Below are 17,309 nucleotides of genomic sequence, written 5' to 3' on the forward strand. Positions count from 1 at the left end.
TGGAGTTCTCACTCTACACAAACCAATCACAACTATTCTGCGGAGGTAGTTTTTCCATACTAAATGGGCTGATGGTGTTCCCCACCCTTATCGATCTGACAGCCATGGAGCTAGAAGAACAGGAAACCCTTGATCAAAGCCTAGTCCTGGATGCAGAGAATGCAGTAGGAGAGGACAGGAAAGCTTGGGGATTTATGCTTGGTTAATCAAAAGCTACAGTATGTGTGTCTCCCGCTTTGAGCCCACTAGTGTGCCCTCCTTGTGAGATCCCAGCTCTTGACACCATCAACTGTACACTAATGACTATGGAGAGAGTCACAGCATACCTCATTCAAACATACTCAACTGAAGGGTCTGTGGAAAGAAGTGAGCTACATCCTGTGTGTACAAAAACTGCAGACAATGGTGGGAGTGCTTGTGATGCTTGTCATACAATATACAGCTGGAGTCATCACAGCTTTAGACTGACCACAGCTTGTACAATCCCTCTAAGAGGATATCTTCACATTTGTGATTATTTCTTTTTTCAACCAACAACTGCCACCTGTCATTTTTAGAACGAGATTTAGCTATGAATCAGAAAACCAAACATCTTTTATTTCTCAGTGATCAACAGTTTGACAACTGGCAAACTCAGTACCAACGTAAAGACAAGTTTAGTCAAGTGAGGTCAAGTTTTATTGCCAGACAAGTGAGGTTGCATATACAAGGAATTTGCCCCAAATAAACACAACATTCGTAAATGAAGACTTAGAAGAATGAGAATATCTTAGTTGCACTCTTGTTTTATCAGGTCTAACTTATCTGCCACTTTCTCTTTCTTCTGCCAGTGCCAGTGGACTCATATCGGGGCCTCCCTCCATCCTCGCACTGCAGCTCCATTTCGTATCCCAGATGAGGCCTTCTGGTGTGTGTTGGCAGCTAATGTGCTCTATGCAGTCACCCCCATCCTGGTGGCCATGCGGGTCCACAATAACCCCTACTTCTTCCTGAAGATTGCCCCCTTCCCTGGCCAGACCGGCCTGCCGAATAGCGAGGAGAAAGACACCAAGTACAAAGACAAATAACAGATGCTAATGTTCTGTAGCTTTCATAGTCGATGATGAGCCGACTGATTCTCAAAAAGAATTTTAACTTAAAACTACAATAACACTTTATTTCAAATGCCTTATTTCAAATGTCACAATATAAAGTTATTTTCCTCACCTGCTCTGTATTTTCTCATTATTTGAATCTTTGATTAACAACAATTTATATCCTCACTAAAAGCGTAAACTGTCATATCGCTAGCATCCCTAGTTGCCCTCATCTCATTGCAATCACTGTTACTCTACACTCACACTGGTTTGTTCTGCGGGGTCTGGCCCGTGGGCTGGTTTCTTTTTTTCAGCTGCTCTTCAGTGTAAAGGTTCAAAGAAACTTTCTGCCATTCCTCACAGCCACAGTGTCATCACAGCACAGTGAGGGATTGCTGGATGAGAATCAAAGCACACCATCCTCTCTTTTCATTATGACTATGGGCAGGGATGACTATGGGTTATTGAACACTTCTTCCTCGCGAGCAACCTCAGTCATCCCGCCTCCCTTAAAATTAAAAATCATTTCAGCTCTAGGATCAAAACTTGAGCACCAGGGAATGAGACAAGAGAGGGGAGAAAATGTCTTCGTATTACTGTTGAACGGAGAGAAGTTGCCACTTTAGATGATGCCACCATGGGTACCACTTCTTATTATTCAGAGTTGAGTCGCAAGGTATGGCCAGTTTGTGCTGCACAGGGTATATTTATTTCAATGGGGTGTTGAACCACTCACATGCACCTGAACATGTATCATAGTTGCATGGCTGTTCGCCTGCCAGCCTGTCTTGGTTTTAAAGAAAAGGCTTATTTTATAAATTTAGATACGCAGACAAGGCATGCTATGATGGCCTCAGTTTGTAATCTTCCTCCATGCTCTCTTTGCTGGTACCAGTGGAACCAGATGGCTCGCTTTTTATCCCTTCTCTTCTTGTATTTCTTGATCCTGTTCTTTTCTTGTGAGTATGTTAGCTCTGTGTGGGTGGCTGGGTAAATTGTCTGGCTCTGCTCTCATTGTTTTCTTTTGAACAGATACAAAACGAATGCCTTTTGGATTTTGTTTTGTCTCCGAGGGCAAACACTATGAAAACATCGCAAAAGAATGTGGTTGACAGTTTCACTCACAACTGATTAGAGGACAAAATATGCAGAAAAAAGGCTTACTCGTCCTTGTAATTGCCCAGACAGTCTTGGATTGTGCCTTCGGGGGCTTGGGAGAGCATGCATCTCAATGGGAAAGGCACAAGGTTTACTTCTCTATCGCTAGTATTTATATCCATGATATGGTTTAGAAAATAGTTCAGAAAATATTTGCATAAACAGTTTGCTGACAGACAGAATGGGAAACTTTTAAATGGAAGGATAATGTGCTTTAAAACAACTGTGCAATTCCTCTCTCCTATCCCATCCTATCAATAGTGGAATTGCCCACTCATAGACAATTACCTCTTTCACTTAGCTTAGCAATAGGCCAATGCACCCACGCATGCACACACTCACTCATGCACAGAGGGGGAGAAAGTAGAGAATCATCAGATTTGTTCTCCCACTGCAGCTTTTTTTGCGCTGAAGTGTGGCATCAGTCTTGCTCGCACATGCTCCCAATCCATTTTCTGTGTGTAACAGAGGCTCTGAATCAAATCTGGCCTTTCCAAGCAGCCCTGTAATCCCATGATGGGAGTCACAAGGGATTTGTGCTGCAGATGTCGGCTCAGCTGTGTTGTGGCAAGTGCCCTGGGGAGCTGTGGCTTGCCTAATTGGTAACCTTTAATTTGAGGGGAAAATAACAACGAAATAATTCACACACCAAAGGCAGGGATAGCTGTAAAATTCCCTTTTTGCAGCATGTACATTTCGCTGACGCTGAATGGGATTCACTCTCCTCTTCTGATGAAGCAATGTTGATTTTTTTTTTTTGCTTTGTCTTTTTTGCTATCTCAGCTCCCATCCGCTTGTTGAAATAGTAGGTTAGAGATATGTTGCGTTGCTCTTTCAATCATTGCGAAAGTAAAAAAAAAAAAATCTAAACGTAGTGGTGAAAAAGGTTTGGAGGATGCGGGCATCGATCCCGCTACCTCTCGCATGCTAAGCGAGCGCTCTACCATTTGAGCTAATCCCCCGCCGGGCGCACTCGTCTGAGCAAAGCTATATAAACAATCCAACAGCCACCGTAATCCGTTTCTCTTCGCGTTATTTAGACTCTCGGCGCTTTTGTAGCAGAAAATAACTCGATTAATAAGACCCCAGATCACAAACTGAAACCAACCATGAGGTTTTATCGTTTGTGAAAACATACAAATTAACAGCCAGCCAAACAGACTGATGCACTCAAAATAACAGTGACAAATGACGAAATGGCAAGGGGCTGACGTTGCACGATTGTAAAAAAAAGAAAAAGAAAAAAGTCGTTCTGTAATCAATCAGTCAATCAAAAAAATGGTTAGTGCGTCATCACAGGACTGCGGGACCTACCAACACTAGTGATTCCCCCTGCAATGCGAGAGAGAGAGATCAGCAATGGGACAAGAAACGCCAGCAGGAGGAGAGAGAGAGGGAATAAGATGAGTTCCTCCGCAGACCACTAGCAGCCTGCCCGAGAAGTAAACAGCGCTCATCTGCCTCATCCAGTCGTGCACCAAATCCTGTTGTGATAGTTGTGGTAAGTCCACTTCTGTGGTCGAACGGTTGGGCTCGGTTCTGCGCATTGTGCACTGTTTGTACTGCATGAAAACTGTTCAGTGGACTTAACCTTGAATGTTCGGCCGACACAAATGTTGCAGCAGCAGCAGCAGCAGCAGCATTGCTTTACAGTGCTATGTGCATGTGTACCAGGGTGTTTAGTTAAGTCTGCGTCACTGGCCCATCATTATGATGGAGCCTAACTGATCTGCTGCGGCAATGCGATTACATGTGTACTGATTTCAGGAGGGGGAGACAACTATGCACTCAATGCAGACCCTATCAGTTCACACCCGAGGCAAAAACTGTTAATTATTGAGCCATTTGACTCAGCCAGTTCTTTATGCTGCATTATTAACTTGAGTGATAAGAATGCTTTTGTTCTCCAGCGTCTCCTCTTCAACTGTACAATTATGCTGCATTGCCAACATAGTGATGTGCGCATCTGATGCAAAGCATACTCTTTGCGTACTCCCGTCCGTCCATAAACAGTCTTTAGGGCCCGTCTAAAGATAATGGGTGCTTGACCAGAATTGCTGGGCCCAGCCCCGTGTGTGACCTCGACTCTAAACGCCGTGGGGGTTTTCCTAAGGGACCACTCTTTGCTGTTATTCAGTGCGTATCCAAAGTCATTCATTGCCATAAAGCGGATCGCTGACATGGCCACGTGGGAGGTGATGTCGCAGTCCTCGTTAGGCAGGCTGATTTGCTGTTGCAGATTTATGCTGGGGCAGGGACTTAATTCATTACTTTGGCCGCAGTGCTGCCTTCACGTGCTAGTGGAGCGATGGAAACACAAGGAGTCAATGTTACACTGCCGTTATGGAGAAAAAACGCACAGTTTTAACTCTTAACAACTATAACTGAAAATGGCAATACTCCCATCTGCTCAGGTCACATAACAGACACGCACGTGCTTTTGGTTCTTATGGCGCCTCCTGCTGATCAGAAACCCGCCAAACTCACTGGCACGGAAAGTTGAATCAGTTCATCTGAACGCAACGTTTCTTAACAGAAACGTTTCATCACTCAACTAAGTGAGTGCAAATAGGCGTGACCATTTGCATGTGAAACCGAGGGTTGGTTTCGGTCGTTATGCCACTGCATTGGTTATAAGGGTGGGGATACCTGCAGTCAGTTGAGACTGAAGAGGTCACTTAGATGAGTGATTAAACGTTTCCGTCTCAATAAATGTTGTGTCCAGATGAATGGATTCACCTTTCTGTCACTGGCCTTATGGGATCTAGTATGCGGGTCAACACCGGGTCACGACCAGTTGTCTGTTCATTTTTTATGTCAAGTAAAAGCAAAACAATGTAGGTAAGAAGAACCCTAAGAATACCCATCTTTAGTTATACCCTGATACTCTTTTAGGTGGCAAAATAATGGTTTGTATTGGAGGTTTCCTAACTTCTAGTAAACGCTCTGATGTGTTTCTTTCTACAGCTTTCAGACCAGTTTCTGCCCCTGTCCCTGAGGACAATGTCCTTGACCTCCGTAACTATCATTCTGACCTTTACCCTCTCTGTGACCTGCCTGCCAGCGGACATAGAGAAGGGAAGGAGAAGGGTGGTGCATGTGCTCGGTAAGGTCCCCGTCCTCCTCTGTCCTGCAGCTATTATGGCATCAACTCACGTGGCGGTCTTTGTCATGTCATGTCTCTTTCACATAGGGCAAAGCGGGTTGTTGAGACTAGCCATTCTGTTTTGTTGATAACACAAAGCAGTAATAGTGCTTCTCAACAATTATTAGTGATTATATTGCAATATTGTAAAACTGTTTCTGTCTTTGCTATGTTATTGCAGTGCCCTCAGTGTTGTGAAATAATGTGTTGAAGTTTGGATTAAACAGCACTTGATACCTTCATGGTTTGTTGACGATAAACAACCTTTTAAAGAGTGGCAGGCAGCTGACAAGTCTAATTGTCGGCTGCCAGAGATAATTGAAGGTACTCTCTATCTGGTCACAATAAAGCTGCTGAAAACGTCTTTCAATTGCTCATTAAATGGACGCCGCACACTTGTGGGTGTATTTGTTGGTTTCCCAGGAGACTGAAAAACACACATTCAAGTGCAAGAGGTTATGAAAAACCAAGACACACACACACACACATACACACACACACACACACACACACACACACACACACACACACACACACACACACACACACACACACACACACACACACACACACACAGCTAGGTTTTGTTGGTGCCCAGCTGCATCAACAGGCTTGTACTGTTGTAACCCTTGATCTTGGGTTAGTGTAATAAGTGGATTTCTACAAGTTTAGGTGTTGTGCTGGTTAAAGTGATGTCAGATCTGGGGTACAGATTAACTATGCCCCATATTGGCCTTTTGCACATTGGAAATAAACAACTCACAATCCCCTGTTCAGTTGGTGTGGTAGCAGATTTCCCAGGGATTTCACAATGCTCACAAACAAAATCAAAGACTGAACTAGGAGATTATGCAGAGTATTAGTCTCTTTTCTTTGGTTGGTGATGGACAGGTTGATGGGCGAGATCAGGCAGGAGTCTCCGTGGACTATGATGTTTGCGGATGACATTGTGATCTGTAGTGAGAGTAGGGTGGAAGTTGAGGAGCGCCTGGAGAGGTGGAGGTATGCACTGGAAAGAAGAGGAATGAAAGTCAGTAGGAGCAAGACAGAATACCTATGTGTGAATGAGAGGGAGGACAGTGGAATAGCCAGGATGCAAGGAGTAGAGGTGATGAAGGCATATGAGTTTAAATACTTTGGGTCAACTGTCCAAAGTAACGGGGAGTGCAGGAGAGAGGTGAAGAAGAGAGTGCAAGCAGGGTGGAGTGGGTGGAGAAAAGTGTCAGGAGTGATTTGTGACAGAAGGGTACCAGCAAGAGTTAAAGGGAAGGTTTACAAGATGGTTGTGAGACCAGCTATGTTATATGGTTTGGAGATCCCCACGGGGCTCAATAAAGTAATAATAATAATAAAAAAAAGACAGTGGCACTGATGAAAAGACAGGAGGCGGAGCTGGAGGTGGCAGAGTTGAAGATGCTAAGATTTTCATTGGGAGTGATGAAGAAGGACAGGATTAGGAACAAGTATAGTATTAGAGGGAAAGCTCAGGTTGGACGGTTTGGAGACAAAGCAAGAGAGGTAAGATTGAGATGGTTTGGACATGTGTGGAGGAGAGATGCTGGGTATATTGGGAGAAGGATGCTGATTACGGAGCTGCCAGGCAAGAGGAAGGCCAAAGAGGAGGTTTATGGATGTGGTGAGGGAGGATATGCAGGTGGCTGGTGTGACAGAGGAAGATGAAGAGGAGGGAAAGAGATGGAAATGGATGAATGGATGATCTGCTGTGGCAACCCCTAACGGGAGCAGCTGAAAGTAGTAGTAGTAGACGATTAGTGTCTTTTCTTTGGTCCGCTTCTGTTGAAAATAATAACACAAACTCTAGATGCTCACACATATCTAAAGTGCGACCATCATTCACCAAACCAAGATGTACATTCACCTTTTGATAAGACTGACCTTTTCTCCTCCGTCTAGCCTCCAAAATACTACGTGAGTGTTTACAGAGGAACACTGTTAGACACATGATTATGTGCTGGTTTGTCCCTGAGTGAAATCGTACAGTCAAAGTCCACTTAATGTAGTAACCTGAATCGCTGGTCATATTGTGAGAAATGTCTTTCAGTCAACGCTACAGCTAATTTCAAATAACAGTAAATAAACCTGACTGCACATTCAATGTGTTATATAGATGAAATCCGTATCTAAAGAATGAATACTATGTGCTACATACACAGTATTTATTTTAGACTTTTTCCGTAAAACTAATTAAACTTTCACGTAAGATTTTTGTACTAAAATGTTGCTTTAAGTGAAACCTGCAGTTTGCAATGAAGTAACTAACGCAAAACAATGTTCGTAAGGCGTCAGGGTGGCATGGCGGTCTATTCCGTTGCCTACCAACACGGGGATCGCCGGTTCAAATCCAGCTTGGTCGGGCGTCCCTACAGACACAATTGGCCGTGTCTGCGGATGGGAAGCCGGATGTGGGTGTGTGTCCTGGTCGCTGTACTAGTGCCTCCTCTGGTCGGTTGGGGCACCTGTTCGGGGGGGAAAGAAGCGGCTGGTGACTCCACATGTATCGGAGGAAGCACGTGGTAGTTTGCAGCCCTCGCCGGATCGGCAGAGGGGGTGGAGCAGCGACCGGGACGGCCCGGAAGAGTAAGTAATTGGCCAGATACAATTTGGGAGAAGGGGGGAGACAATGTTCACAAGCAAGTACAACTAACATAACAAAGAATGAGTCTTAATTTTTTTTTTAATAGCAAGTGAGAAGAATTTGGGTGAGAAATATTATTGAGCTACTAGGTATAATGAGTGTACCTATTTGCCTTTCACTTGGTGTTTTTCTCTTGTAACAAGTGGGACGGCTTGGGTGGGAGGAATTATTGGGCTAATGGGTATATGAAGATTGGGTAAGAATTAATTGGAATAGGGATTGATTACTGTTCTTTTCTACTGTTTGTATACCTCACTATAATAGGTTCTGTTTATATAAGTATGAAATCAGTTCAATTGGACAGTTTGTATGTACAACAACATTTTGTATGCAACACTGGTTCAAAAATCAATAAAAAGATAAAGAATGAGCGCAAAGAGTACGCAAAAGGGCAGCAGTCAGAAAAAAGGAGACCTGTCATTTCAGAGGTTTTCCGCAAATGCAACCAGTCGGTATTAACCTTCTCATCCTCTTTTCCCCTCCACTTGTCTACAGAGGATGACACCGGTGCAGTGATTGTGCAGACGGCTCCCGGTAAGGTGGTGACCCATCGGGGCGGCTCAATTACTCTACCTTGCAGGTACCACCACGAGCCAGAGAGCACCGACCCTTCCCGCATCCGCATCAAATGGACCAAGGTGACGGACGCACTGAAATTTGAGGACGTCTTTGTGGCACTTGGAAGGTAGAATCGTATATTTCACATATCCTAACACTTCAAAGTGGTTCTTATATAATAGTCTTTTGGCACAACCCAATAAACTGCATCGATCTGACAGGGCCTCAGACAGATGTACAACATCTGGTTTCACGTCAATATGTGTATGACCAATACGTAAGCATTTTTCCCAGGCTTTTACAGATAAAGTGCAGTGGTTTGAATCAATCCTTATATGGGCGTCCGGGTGGCGTGGCGGTCTATTCCCTGTTACCTCCGGCTTGGTCGGGCGTCCCTACAGACACAACTGGCCGTGTCTGCAGGTGGGAAGCCAGGTGTGGGCATGTGTCCTGGTCGCTGCACTAGCGCCTCCTCTGGTCGGTCAGGGTGCCTGTTCGGGGGGGAGGGGGAACTGGGGGAATAGCATGATCCTCCCATGTGCTACGTTCCCCTGGCGAAATTCCTCACTGTCAGGTGAAAAGAAGTGGCTGGCGACTCTACATGTATCGGAGGAAGCATGTGGTAGCCTGCAGCCCTCCCCGGATTGGCAGAGGAGGTGGAGCAGTGATCGGGACGGCTCGGAAGTGGGGCAATTGACCAAGTACAATTGGAGAGATAAATAAATAAGTAAATAAATCCTTATGAACCAATGAACCAAATTTAAAGTATTTCATAATCATCCAACCAAGAAAAATTTGAATAATTTAATGTTACTTTTCTCATCGTGCACATTTCTTAGCAAATCATAAAATGCACAATACAAACAAGAACTAACATATTCACCCTATCAGTATCACTCAACAGACAAATTTGACCTCTTCTTGAGCCAATGAAAGCTCTCCATTTCTATTACCAAAACTTCACTTGTGAAAGTAATTAATGTGCTATTCAGGCAGCAGCGTACATTTGGGTCGTACCGAGGCCGGGTTTTTCTGGAGCAGGCAGGACCTTGCGATGCCTCGGTGATCATCCGCAACATCACACTGGAGGACTACGGACGCTACGAGTGTGAGGTCACCAACGACATGGAGGACGACGCGGGATTTGTCAACCTTGACTTAGAAGGTAGGCGGTCCAGGAGTGAAGTGTAAATGGATGAGATGTTTTGCTTTGTGGTGTTGTTGATGATTAACAATTTAGCAGCCAATACCAGCAGGGTTATCCACTGCTGGTTATATCCAAAAGCATTAGGTTTTCATGAGCTCCAGGTGTTCCCTTTCAAATTAACAAGATCTACCGGTGGAGAGACCAGTAGTGAGACTGGAAATAATTTGATGAAATGTCATGGAGTAGGTGTAAGGCTAGTGGTAGTGTAGATGGGTGTAGCTCAGCTCAGTGATGAGAGTAGGTGTGGTTCTGAGATGAACTGCCTTTTGATACATCCATCCATCCATTATCCAAGCTGCTTATCCCAATCGGGGTCACGGGATGCTGGAGCCTATCCCAGCAGCCATTGGGTGGCAGGCGGGGAGACACCCTGGACAGGCCGCCAGTCCATCACAGGGCCAACACATTCACACCTCGGGACAATTTAGTATGGCCGAATCATCTGACTAACATTTCTTCGGACTGTGGGAGGAAACAGGAGCACCCTCTGAGCCTCTGAGCCTGAATAAACAGGAAACAACTTATTGTACATAGTTGAATAAAAAAGTGAAAAAAATCGCCCTGTGATGGCCTGGCGGCCTGTTCAGGGTGTCTCCCCACCTGCCGCCCATGACTGCTGGAATAGACTCCAGCATCCCTGTGACCCTAAGAGCGGTTCAGATAATGGATGGATGGACAAACAAAAGATTGGACATTTAAGTATTTATGGTTATATGAGAGGGCGGCATGGTGGCCCAGGGGTTAGTGCTGTTGCCTCACAGCAAGGTCCTGGGTCCGAACTCTGTGGTTATCCAACCTTGGGGGTCATCCCAGGTCGTCCTCTGTGTGGAGTTTGCATGTTGTCTGCATTGGTTTTCTTTTGATACATCTACACGTGTCATGGGCCCATAATGCAATAAACTATGTGTGAAAGGAGGGGCAAATTCGATTGCCTAGAGACAAATCCAACCTCTACAACCCATTTTGACTCTTAGATCCAGGTTAGGTTTTTACATGCTCCAGGCGCTCACCCAGACAGCACAAGTATTAGTGTACTGCTAAATGCTACATGTACAATGGTTTGACTAGCCATAGCCACTCATAAATTTACAGCACATTGAATAAAACAGAGAAAGATACAGGGCAGAGGTGAACACGAAAAGGAAGTCTGTACATATCCAGAACAATTGAAACAGTTAAACACTGCAGATAAACAACATATGTAGCACTACATGTCTTGCCTGTCGGTTGACCTGGCTTGTCACTGCACTCTTGTAGGGGTGGTCTTTCCCTACTACCCTCATGTAGGGCGCTACAAGCTCAACTACCACCAGGCAGAGGATGCCTGCAAACAACAGGACGCAATCCTGGCGTCCCACTCCCAACTGCATAAGGTGAGCTCATCATAATCCTCCTAGAGTTCAAACACAGAGACACTTTCATTAAAGTGAGATTAGACAAACAGACACAAATGAGTGCAATTTCCCATGGGCTATCAGGCTATTCTCAGGACCAAAGGGCTTCCTCCACTGGTAACTCATCCACCCATCTGCCACATTCTCAGCTGTGACCGTTTGCAACAAACAAGCCGGGAGCCTTATGCATTAATGGCTGCAGAATAGAACGTTCCAGTCCAGTTTGTCTCTCAGTGTTATATGGCCACAGGTCTATCTCGGTTTTCTTAATGTAGGTCAGTATTCTCATATTTGGAAGTTTTGGGCATCAGGTTTCAGACTGATGGGTCTCTGTTCGAAGAGATAAACAAAGTTATTGTCTCCTCTCAATAATAACCTCCCAGTAAACCCCCCCCCCCCCCGCTTTCCGCCTTCCTAACTCTATCCCTCCTTTTTAGGCTTGGATGGAAGGTTTAGACTGGTGTAATGCCGGCTGGCTGGACGATGGCTCAGTCCAGTACCCCATCTCCCACCCCAGAGATCAGTGTGGTCGAAAGGACACCCCCGCTGGTGTACGCAACTACGGCTACCGGCACAAGGAGGACGAGCGCTATGACGCCTTCTGCTTTACCTCCAACCTGAATGGTGAGTGGGCGAGATAAAGAGTGAGAGAGACTGTGTGCATATGTGTGTGTTTATATATGTGCATGGGAGTGTTTATCTTTGTCTGTGCCAGTGTATTTGTGTTCGTTTGGGATGTGTAAATGTATATGTGTGATTTTGTGTATTTGGTTGTGTATCTGAGTTTGTGCGTGTATGTGTGTGTGTGTGTATTTGAGTGTGTGGGCATGTGTTTCTGATTATATGTGTGTTTCTGAGTGTGTGCATGTGTCTGGTTATATGTGTGTGCATCTTAGTATCAGCGAGTGTGTGCCTTTGTGTACAAAGAATGTCCTCCCTTTGATCTGACAAGAAACTCTTCTAAGTGTTTCTACCATTCGGCCAAATTAAGTTGCTCCTACGCACATATTCAACCCAGATTGGAGCATTTCCACGCTCAAAGCAGCCAAGGGACTGAGGAGTGGCAAGGGTAAGGAGATAAGACAACGAGGGGGCTGGACTCTGCGTTACAGAACAATGTATCTGCAGAATTAGTCAGGCGGGAACACGGTCCCCGTCTCTGATCTCAGCCTGTGATCTAGCAGGCCCAAGGCCACTGGATTTAGATCAGGCTGTGTTGATTCTGCTCCGCTAACAGGGCCACAGTGTCCTCTGGGTGCCAAGCACAGCCTTTTATCTCCCAGCCCTTTGATTTACATCATATTCACTCTGCCAGTGTCTTCTTCACACATGCAGTGCCACCTATGGGTTCCTGAACTGAGAAGACTTGGGGAAAGTGGGAGACCGACTTTGTTTGTAGGCCAGTAAAAGTTTTAGTTTGGAGGGACGTGCAGTCTAAAGCGGCGTACATGTTACAGGGCCTCCTGACAGAACGAGCCGTATATTGCAGGGGAGCTTTTAGCATTCAGCTTGGGAAGCAACATTGATCGCAGCTTCAAGCTTACTCGCAACTCTACAAGCTTCAAAAAAGAAGGGAATGGGGGTTACCGGGTGGTGTGGCGGTCGATTTTGCTGCCTATCAACACGGGGATTGCCAGTTCGAAACCCTGTATTGCCTCCGGCTTGGTCGGACGATCCCTACAGACACAATTGGCCGTGTCTGCGGGTGGGAAGCCAGTTGTGGGTATGTGTCCTGGTTGTCGCACTAGCGCCTCTTCTGCTCAGGCGGGCGCCCGTTCAGGGGGGAGGGGGAACTGGGGGAAATGGTGATCCTCCCATGCGCTACGTCCCCCTGGCGAAACTCCTCACTGTCAGGTGAAAAGAAGCGGCTGGCGACTCCACGTGTATCGGAGGAAGCATGTGGTTGTCTGCAACCCTCCCTGGATCGGCAGAGGGGGTGGAGCAGCAACCGGGATGACTCGGAAGAGCGGGATAATTGGCCGGATACAATTGGGGAGAAAAAGGGGGGGGGAATTCCATAAAAAGAAGGGGAAAAAAAATCTTATGCACTTGAAAAAAAAAGATTTCCTTCTTTTCTAAGATAAAAAAAAGTATGAAAAACACCCCCCTCCTTCCCCCCCCCCCCAATTCAAAAGAAGCTCGGTGTTTCTCTTTTGAACAACACACACTGTCTTATGGAAACTGTAGAGGAAAATACAAACAGCACCAGTGCCTTTCCTCAGCTTGAAAAAAGGTACCACGGCAGAGAGAGAGAGAGAGAGAGAGAGAGAGAGAGAGAGAGAGAGAGGGGGAGAGAGAGAGAGAGAGAGAGAGAGAGAGAGAGAGAGAGAGAGAGAGAGAGAGAGAGAGAGAGAGAGAGAGAGAGAGAGAGAGAGAGAGAGAGAGAGAGAGAGAAACGAAAACGAGAACAAGCGAACGAGCATAAGCGGCTGGTCACAGCTTCTTCTGTGTGTTAATTATTGTGGACAGTCTGCTGTGAGCAGGCTGATCCGGTAGCAGTTGTGACCGATACTGTGACTCTGTCCAGCTGTAAGGAATTTACTGAACGGCCCCGAGGGAAATATGAGACAACACACTGCTTCTCTAACAGCTACCAGTCACATAAACAAGCAGAAAAATCGATAACTGCGCCGAGTGCAAGACCGAGGCTCGTCGGCAGATTTTCATGATAGCAGTCGTGGCTGCTGAAGAAACCTACCAGTCTATATTCTCAGTTAAGGCTCTCAGCATTCGCTCCTATTTCTGTAACGATTACATCATGGTTCACTTTGGTTCAAACAGTTTTGGCAAAAACGATACCGATTTCTCTAATATTGCCCGGTGAGAAGACTCTCCAGAGGTGAGATGAAAAATGCCCTTGAAAAAAGGAAGCCCTTTAAGAGTAATTTTGAGTTTGAGCGCTTCCCACCGACATAATATTGCCTCTCCATTCTGAGTAGCTGCCCAGGTGGTTGATGGGTTGATTTGATATTCTGAGCACACTGAGTCTGAGAGGCAAGGAAAACTGAGACGATCCTCCCCCGAGGCTTGGCCTGTCTCAAGAGTCTCTTATTAAGAAGATTCTGTCTCTTGTCTGTTTGTCTCTGTCTGTCTCTCACTGTGTGTCTGTCTGCCTTTGTGTCTCCCTCTCTGATACCCTCCCCTTCTTTTTCTTTACCCTTTGTCAGTTCTCTTGCCTTCTTATTCTTCGCCGCCGTCTCTTGCTTTCTTTTGCACATATTTTTCATGTCAGTGCAACAAACATGTTCTTCCTTTACCTCTCCTCCCCTTCTCCCTGCCATTCTCTCACAGGCAAAGTCTACTTCCTGAAGCGTTTTAAGAAGGTCAACTACGCGGAGGCGGTGAAGGCATGCATTCGCGATGGCTCAGTGGTGGCCAAAGTGGGTCAGCTGTATGCTGCCTGGAAGATCCAGTTGCTTGACCGCTGTGAAGCTGGCTGGCTGGAGGACGGCAGCATCCGCTATCCCATCGTCAATCCCCGCTCCCGGTGTGGAGGGCCCCAGCCAGGGGTCAGACACCTGGGCTTTCCTGATAAGAAATTCCGGCTCTACGGGGTCTTCTGTTTCCGCAAGAGAAAGGACGAGGGTACCAATGGTGCTCTAACGACATGGCACCCCGCGGAGAGCTCCACGAGGAAGAAAAGCAGCGACATCGGCTCAATGAATGCCACCAAAGTGATTTAAGACAGCGATACAGAGAGCAAGAGTGGGGGGGCTCTATTTTAGATTTTACTGCAACAACTGTCACGTAGCAGCCAGACTCCATTCATCGCTTTTAAATCTTAACACTCAAAGACAAGAGTGTTCGTTTGCAGATTTGCCGTAGAGTGGTAGCGAGGCCATGCAAAATTAAGGGTGACATCTTTATTAGGGTGGTTTTCCATTTGTCTCCACAAAGTAGAGTATCTTAGAGTGAGTGTGTGTGTGTGTGTGTGTGTGTGTGTGACTGCATCCATCAGCTGCAAATGGGCAGTTAAACAGCAGCTTGATCCGAACTCAGGCACACGTTGGTATGGTGAGCCCGTCAATATTGTCTTTGTTTACATTTGTGTGTGTGTGTGTGTGTGTGTGTGTGTGGGGGGGGGTTGGACCACATGGTGTGTGGAGGACCCCGTGTCATTCTCATGCGGTCTCCGAGTTAAAGGGCCCAAGAATCTGAGCCAGGATCACAATGCCAGTGAGAAAATATTCCTTTGTGTGTGAAAATGAATGCTGTCGGACTGCATGGAAATACTCAAAGATGCCCTTCAAGTGATGACTGTGATTGCAGTTTCTCTGTATGCTGATGCCATGCTTGGTTAACAGCCCTTTGGCATAATACAATATTGAAATGTGACCCATTTTTCTCATTGACTTGGACATCGCAACCCTATCATTAGAGCTGAACAGGCCAAATAGCAAATGTTGCACTTGCTCTAAGATATTTGCACTTATTTATAGACATCTATATTTTAAGATAGTAGTCTAAGTTAAAATCAAGTAGGCATGCGATATTAAGATGAAAATAGTTGCCGGAGCTTACAAAATAGATATGCAAAACCTGCTGCAATAACTGCTAATTTACCTCATATTCTGTATTTCTTTGTTGCCTAAGCCACCAGTTGCACTATACATATTAAATAGCACAGTCTTAATGAGATAAAACAATGCAATTACCTTTATTATGGAATGTGTTTACAGTTGCAACTACAGAATGAATGATTTTGTGTATGTTCAGGAACAAAAGGAAGAATATGAAAAAAAAAACAAATAAAGCCTTGGCATTGGTTGATGATTTAAAACATGCAAATGTATTTGGGGTTCTGTCCTTTTCTGCATGAATAAATTGATATTGAAATATTATTTTTAAAAATTGTGTCCCAAAAAAAAAAAGAAATGTTATGAATTTATGTTATGTTACTGGTATCATTTTAAAAGTAGTACACTTTTTTTTTTTTAGCTTTGTACAATCATTTTAGAGGAGGGGGCACTTTAGTTGGATCACGGATTTGCTATAAAACAAATCTAATCTCTTTATATATAATCAATGCTCCATTATGTCTTAACCTTTGAGCGTCTGCGTGCAAGTGGAACTGTTGAACGGTGCTCTGGGTGGGAAGTATTTTGGTGCTGCGCCAAAGCAGCAGAGGTGACCATGTCATCGTCATAGCAACTGGCAGCCTGTAATAAAAGTTGAGTTTATGGCAAATTTAACATTATGAAACAATCATTGTGAATGACATTTGAGCTGTGGAGTGTGCAGTTATTTCCTGAGTATTTGATGATTAGTCGTCCTGTCAAAAGATTTTTCCCCGAGCCTCAAACCTAACCTTTATGGCTGAGGACGATTATTATCATGAGAGGGCCCTGACTATTCAATGAGAGGGCCCTGAAACAGCATTAGTCATGCTTTGCCAAAATAAAAATTTCGGATTCACAGCCATGACATTAAAAAGTCTAAATCCAGCCTAAATAACTAACCATCCATCCATTATCTGAACCGCTTATCCTGCTCTCAGGGTCGCGGGGATGCTGGAGCCTATCCCAGCAGTTATTGGGTGGCCGCCAGGCCATCACACAGGGCCGACATACACACACATATTCATAACTAGGGGCAATTTAGTATGGCCGATTCGCCTGACCTACATGTCTTTGGAAAGAAACCGGAGCACACCTATGCAGACACAGGGAGAACATGCAAACTCTACACAGAGGACGACCCCTCCCCAAGGTTGGACTACCCCGGGGCTCGAACCCAGGACCTTCTTGCTGTGAGGCGACCACCCTAACCACTGCGCCACTGTGCCACCTAAATAACTATAACATTCACAATTTATGGGGGATTATGCATTCCACATTTTGGTGCTGAAGCAATGTAGATATTTTTGTGCACATGGTTATCACCCCAGCCAATTTGAAATTCATTTTGCATGGCATTTAAGTGCCTTGCTCTAACTAAAATACCTTGTGTAGCAGCAAGGGCATCATAACTAGCAGCTGCTGCTGTCTTTGCTTTCAGCATGTCTTCTTATGACAAATTGAGATTATAAAACTGATCTTTGCCACCACTATTTTGCAGTTAAATGATAAAAAAAGTGTGCAAGCAATGATGCATACTGTACAAAGTTGCCCCTCAA

At 45.2% G+C, this 17,309-nt stretch overlaps 2 protein-coding genes and 1 non-coding gene across 4 annotated transcripts in view; 2 read left to right on the plus strand and 1 right to left on the minus strand.

Annotated features, from left to right (window-relative positions):
• tm6sf2b (transmembrane 6 superfamily member 2b) overlaps positions 1-1,177 on the plus strand; it is an 18,568-nt gene extending 17,391 nt beyond the window's left edge. For both annotated transcript variants that reach the window (XM_056277638.1, XM_056277639.1), the window contains one exon: positions 831-1,177. In XM_056277638.1, coding sequence (XP_056133613.1) covers positions 831-1,067 — 237 coding nt within the window. In that variant the 3' untranslated portion in view covers positions 1,068-1,177. The remainder of the gene's footprint in view (positions 1-830) is intronic.
• Positions 1,178-3,123: 1,946 nt separating this feature from the next.
• trnaa-agc (transfer RNA alanine (anticodon AGC)) lies at positions 3,124-3,196 on the minus strand. Its single transcript has one exon. It is a non-coding gene; the product is annotated as a tRNA-Ala (tRNA).
• A 349-nt stretch (positions 3,197-3,545) lies between these two features.
• On the plus strand, positions 3,546-16,315 carry hapln4 (hyaluronan and proteoglycan link protein 4). Its single transcript, XM_056277085.1, has 7 exons — positions 3,546-3,735; positions 5,202-5,340; positions 8,531-8,720; positions 9,586-9,758; positions 11,058-11,173; positions 11,632-11,818; positions 14,486-16,315. The coding sequence occupies exons 2-7, from the start codon at positions 5,238-5,240 to the stop codon at positions 14,875-14,877; spliced, it is 1,161 nt and encodes a 386-aa protein (XP_056133060.1). The 5' UTR covers positions 3,546-3,735; positions 5,202-5,237; the 3' UTR covers positions 14,878-16,315.
• Positions 16,316-17,309: the final 994 nt, after the last annotated feature.

The sequence above is a fragment of the Lampris incognitus genome, chromosome 3, assembly GCF_029633865.1.
Source record: "Lampris incognitus isolate fLamInc1 chromosome 3, fLamInc1.hap2, whole genome shotgun sequence".
NCBI classification, from domain to species: Eukaryota; Metazoa; Chordata; class Actinopteri; order Lampriformes; family Lampridae; genus Lampris; species Lampris incognitus.

Coding starts and splice junctions, on each gene's coding strand:
- hapln4 (XM_056277085.1), top strand. CDS start 5,238: ATGTCCTTGACCTCCGTAACTATCATTCTGACCTTTACCCTCTCTGTG. Junction 8,721..9,585: donor GTCTTTGTGGCACTTGGAAG/GTAGAATCGTAT, acceptor TGTGCTATTCAG/GCAGCAGCGTACATTTGGGT. Junction 11,174..11,631: donor CCCACTCCCAACTGCATAAG/GTGAGCTCATCA, acceptor CCTCCTTTTTAG/GCTTGGATGGAAGGTTTAGA.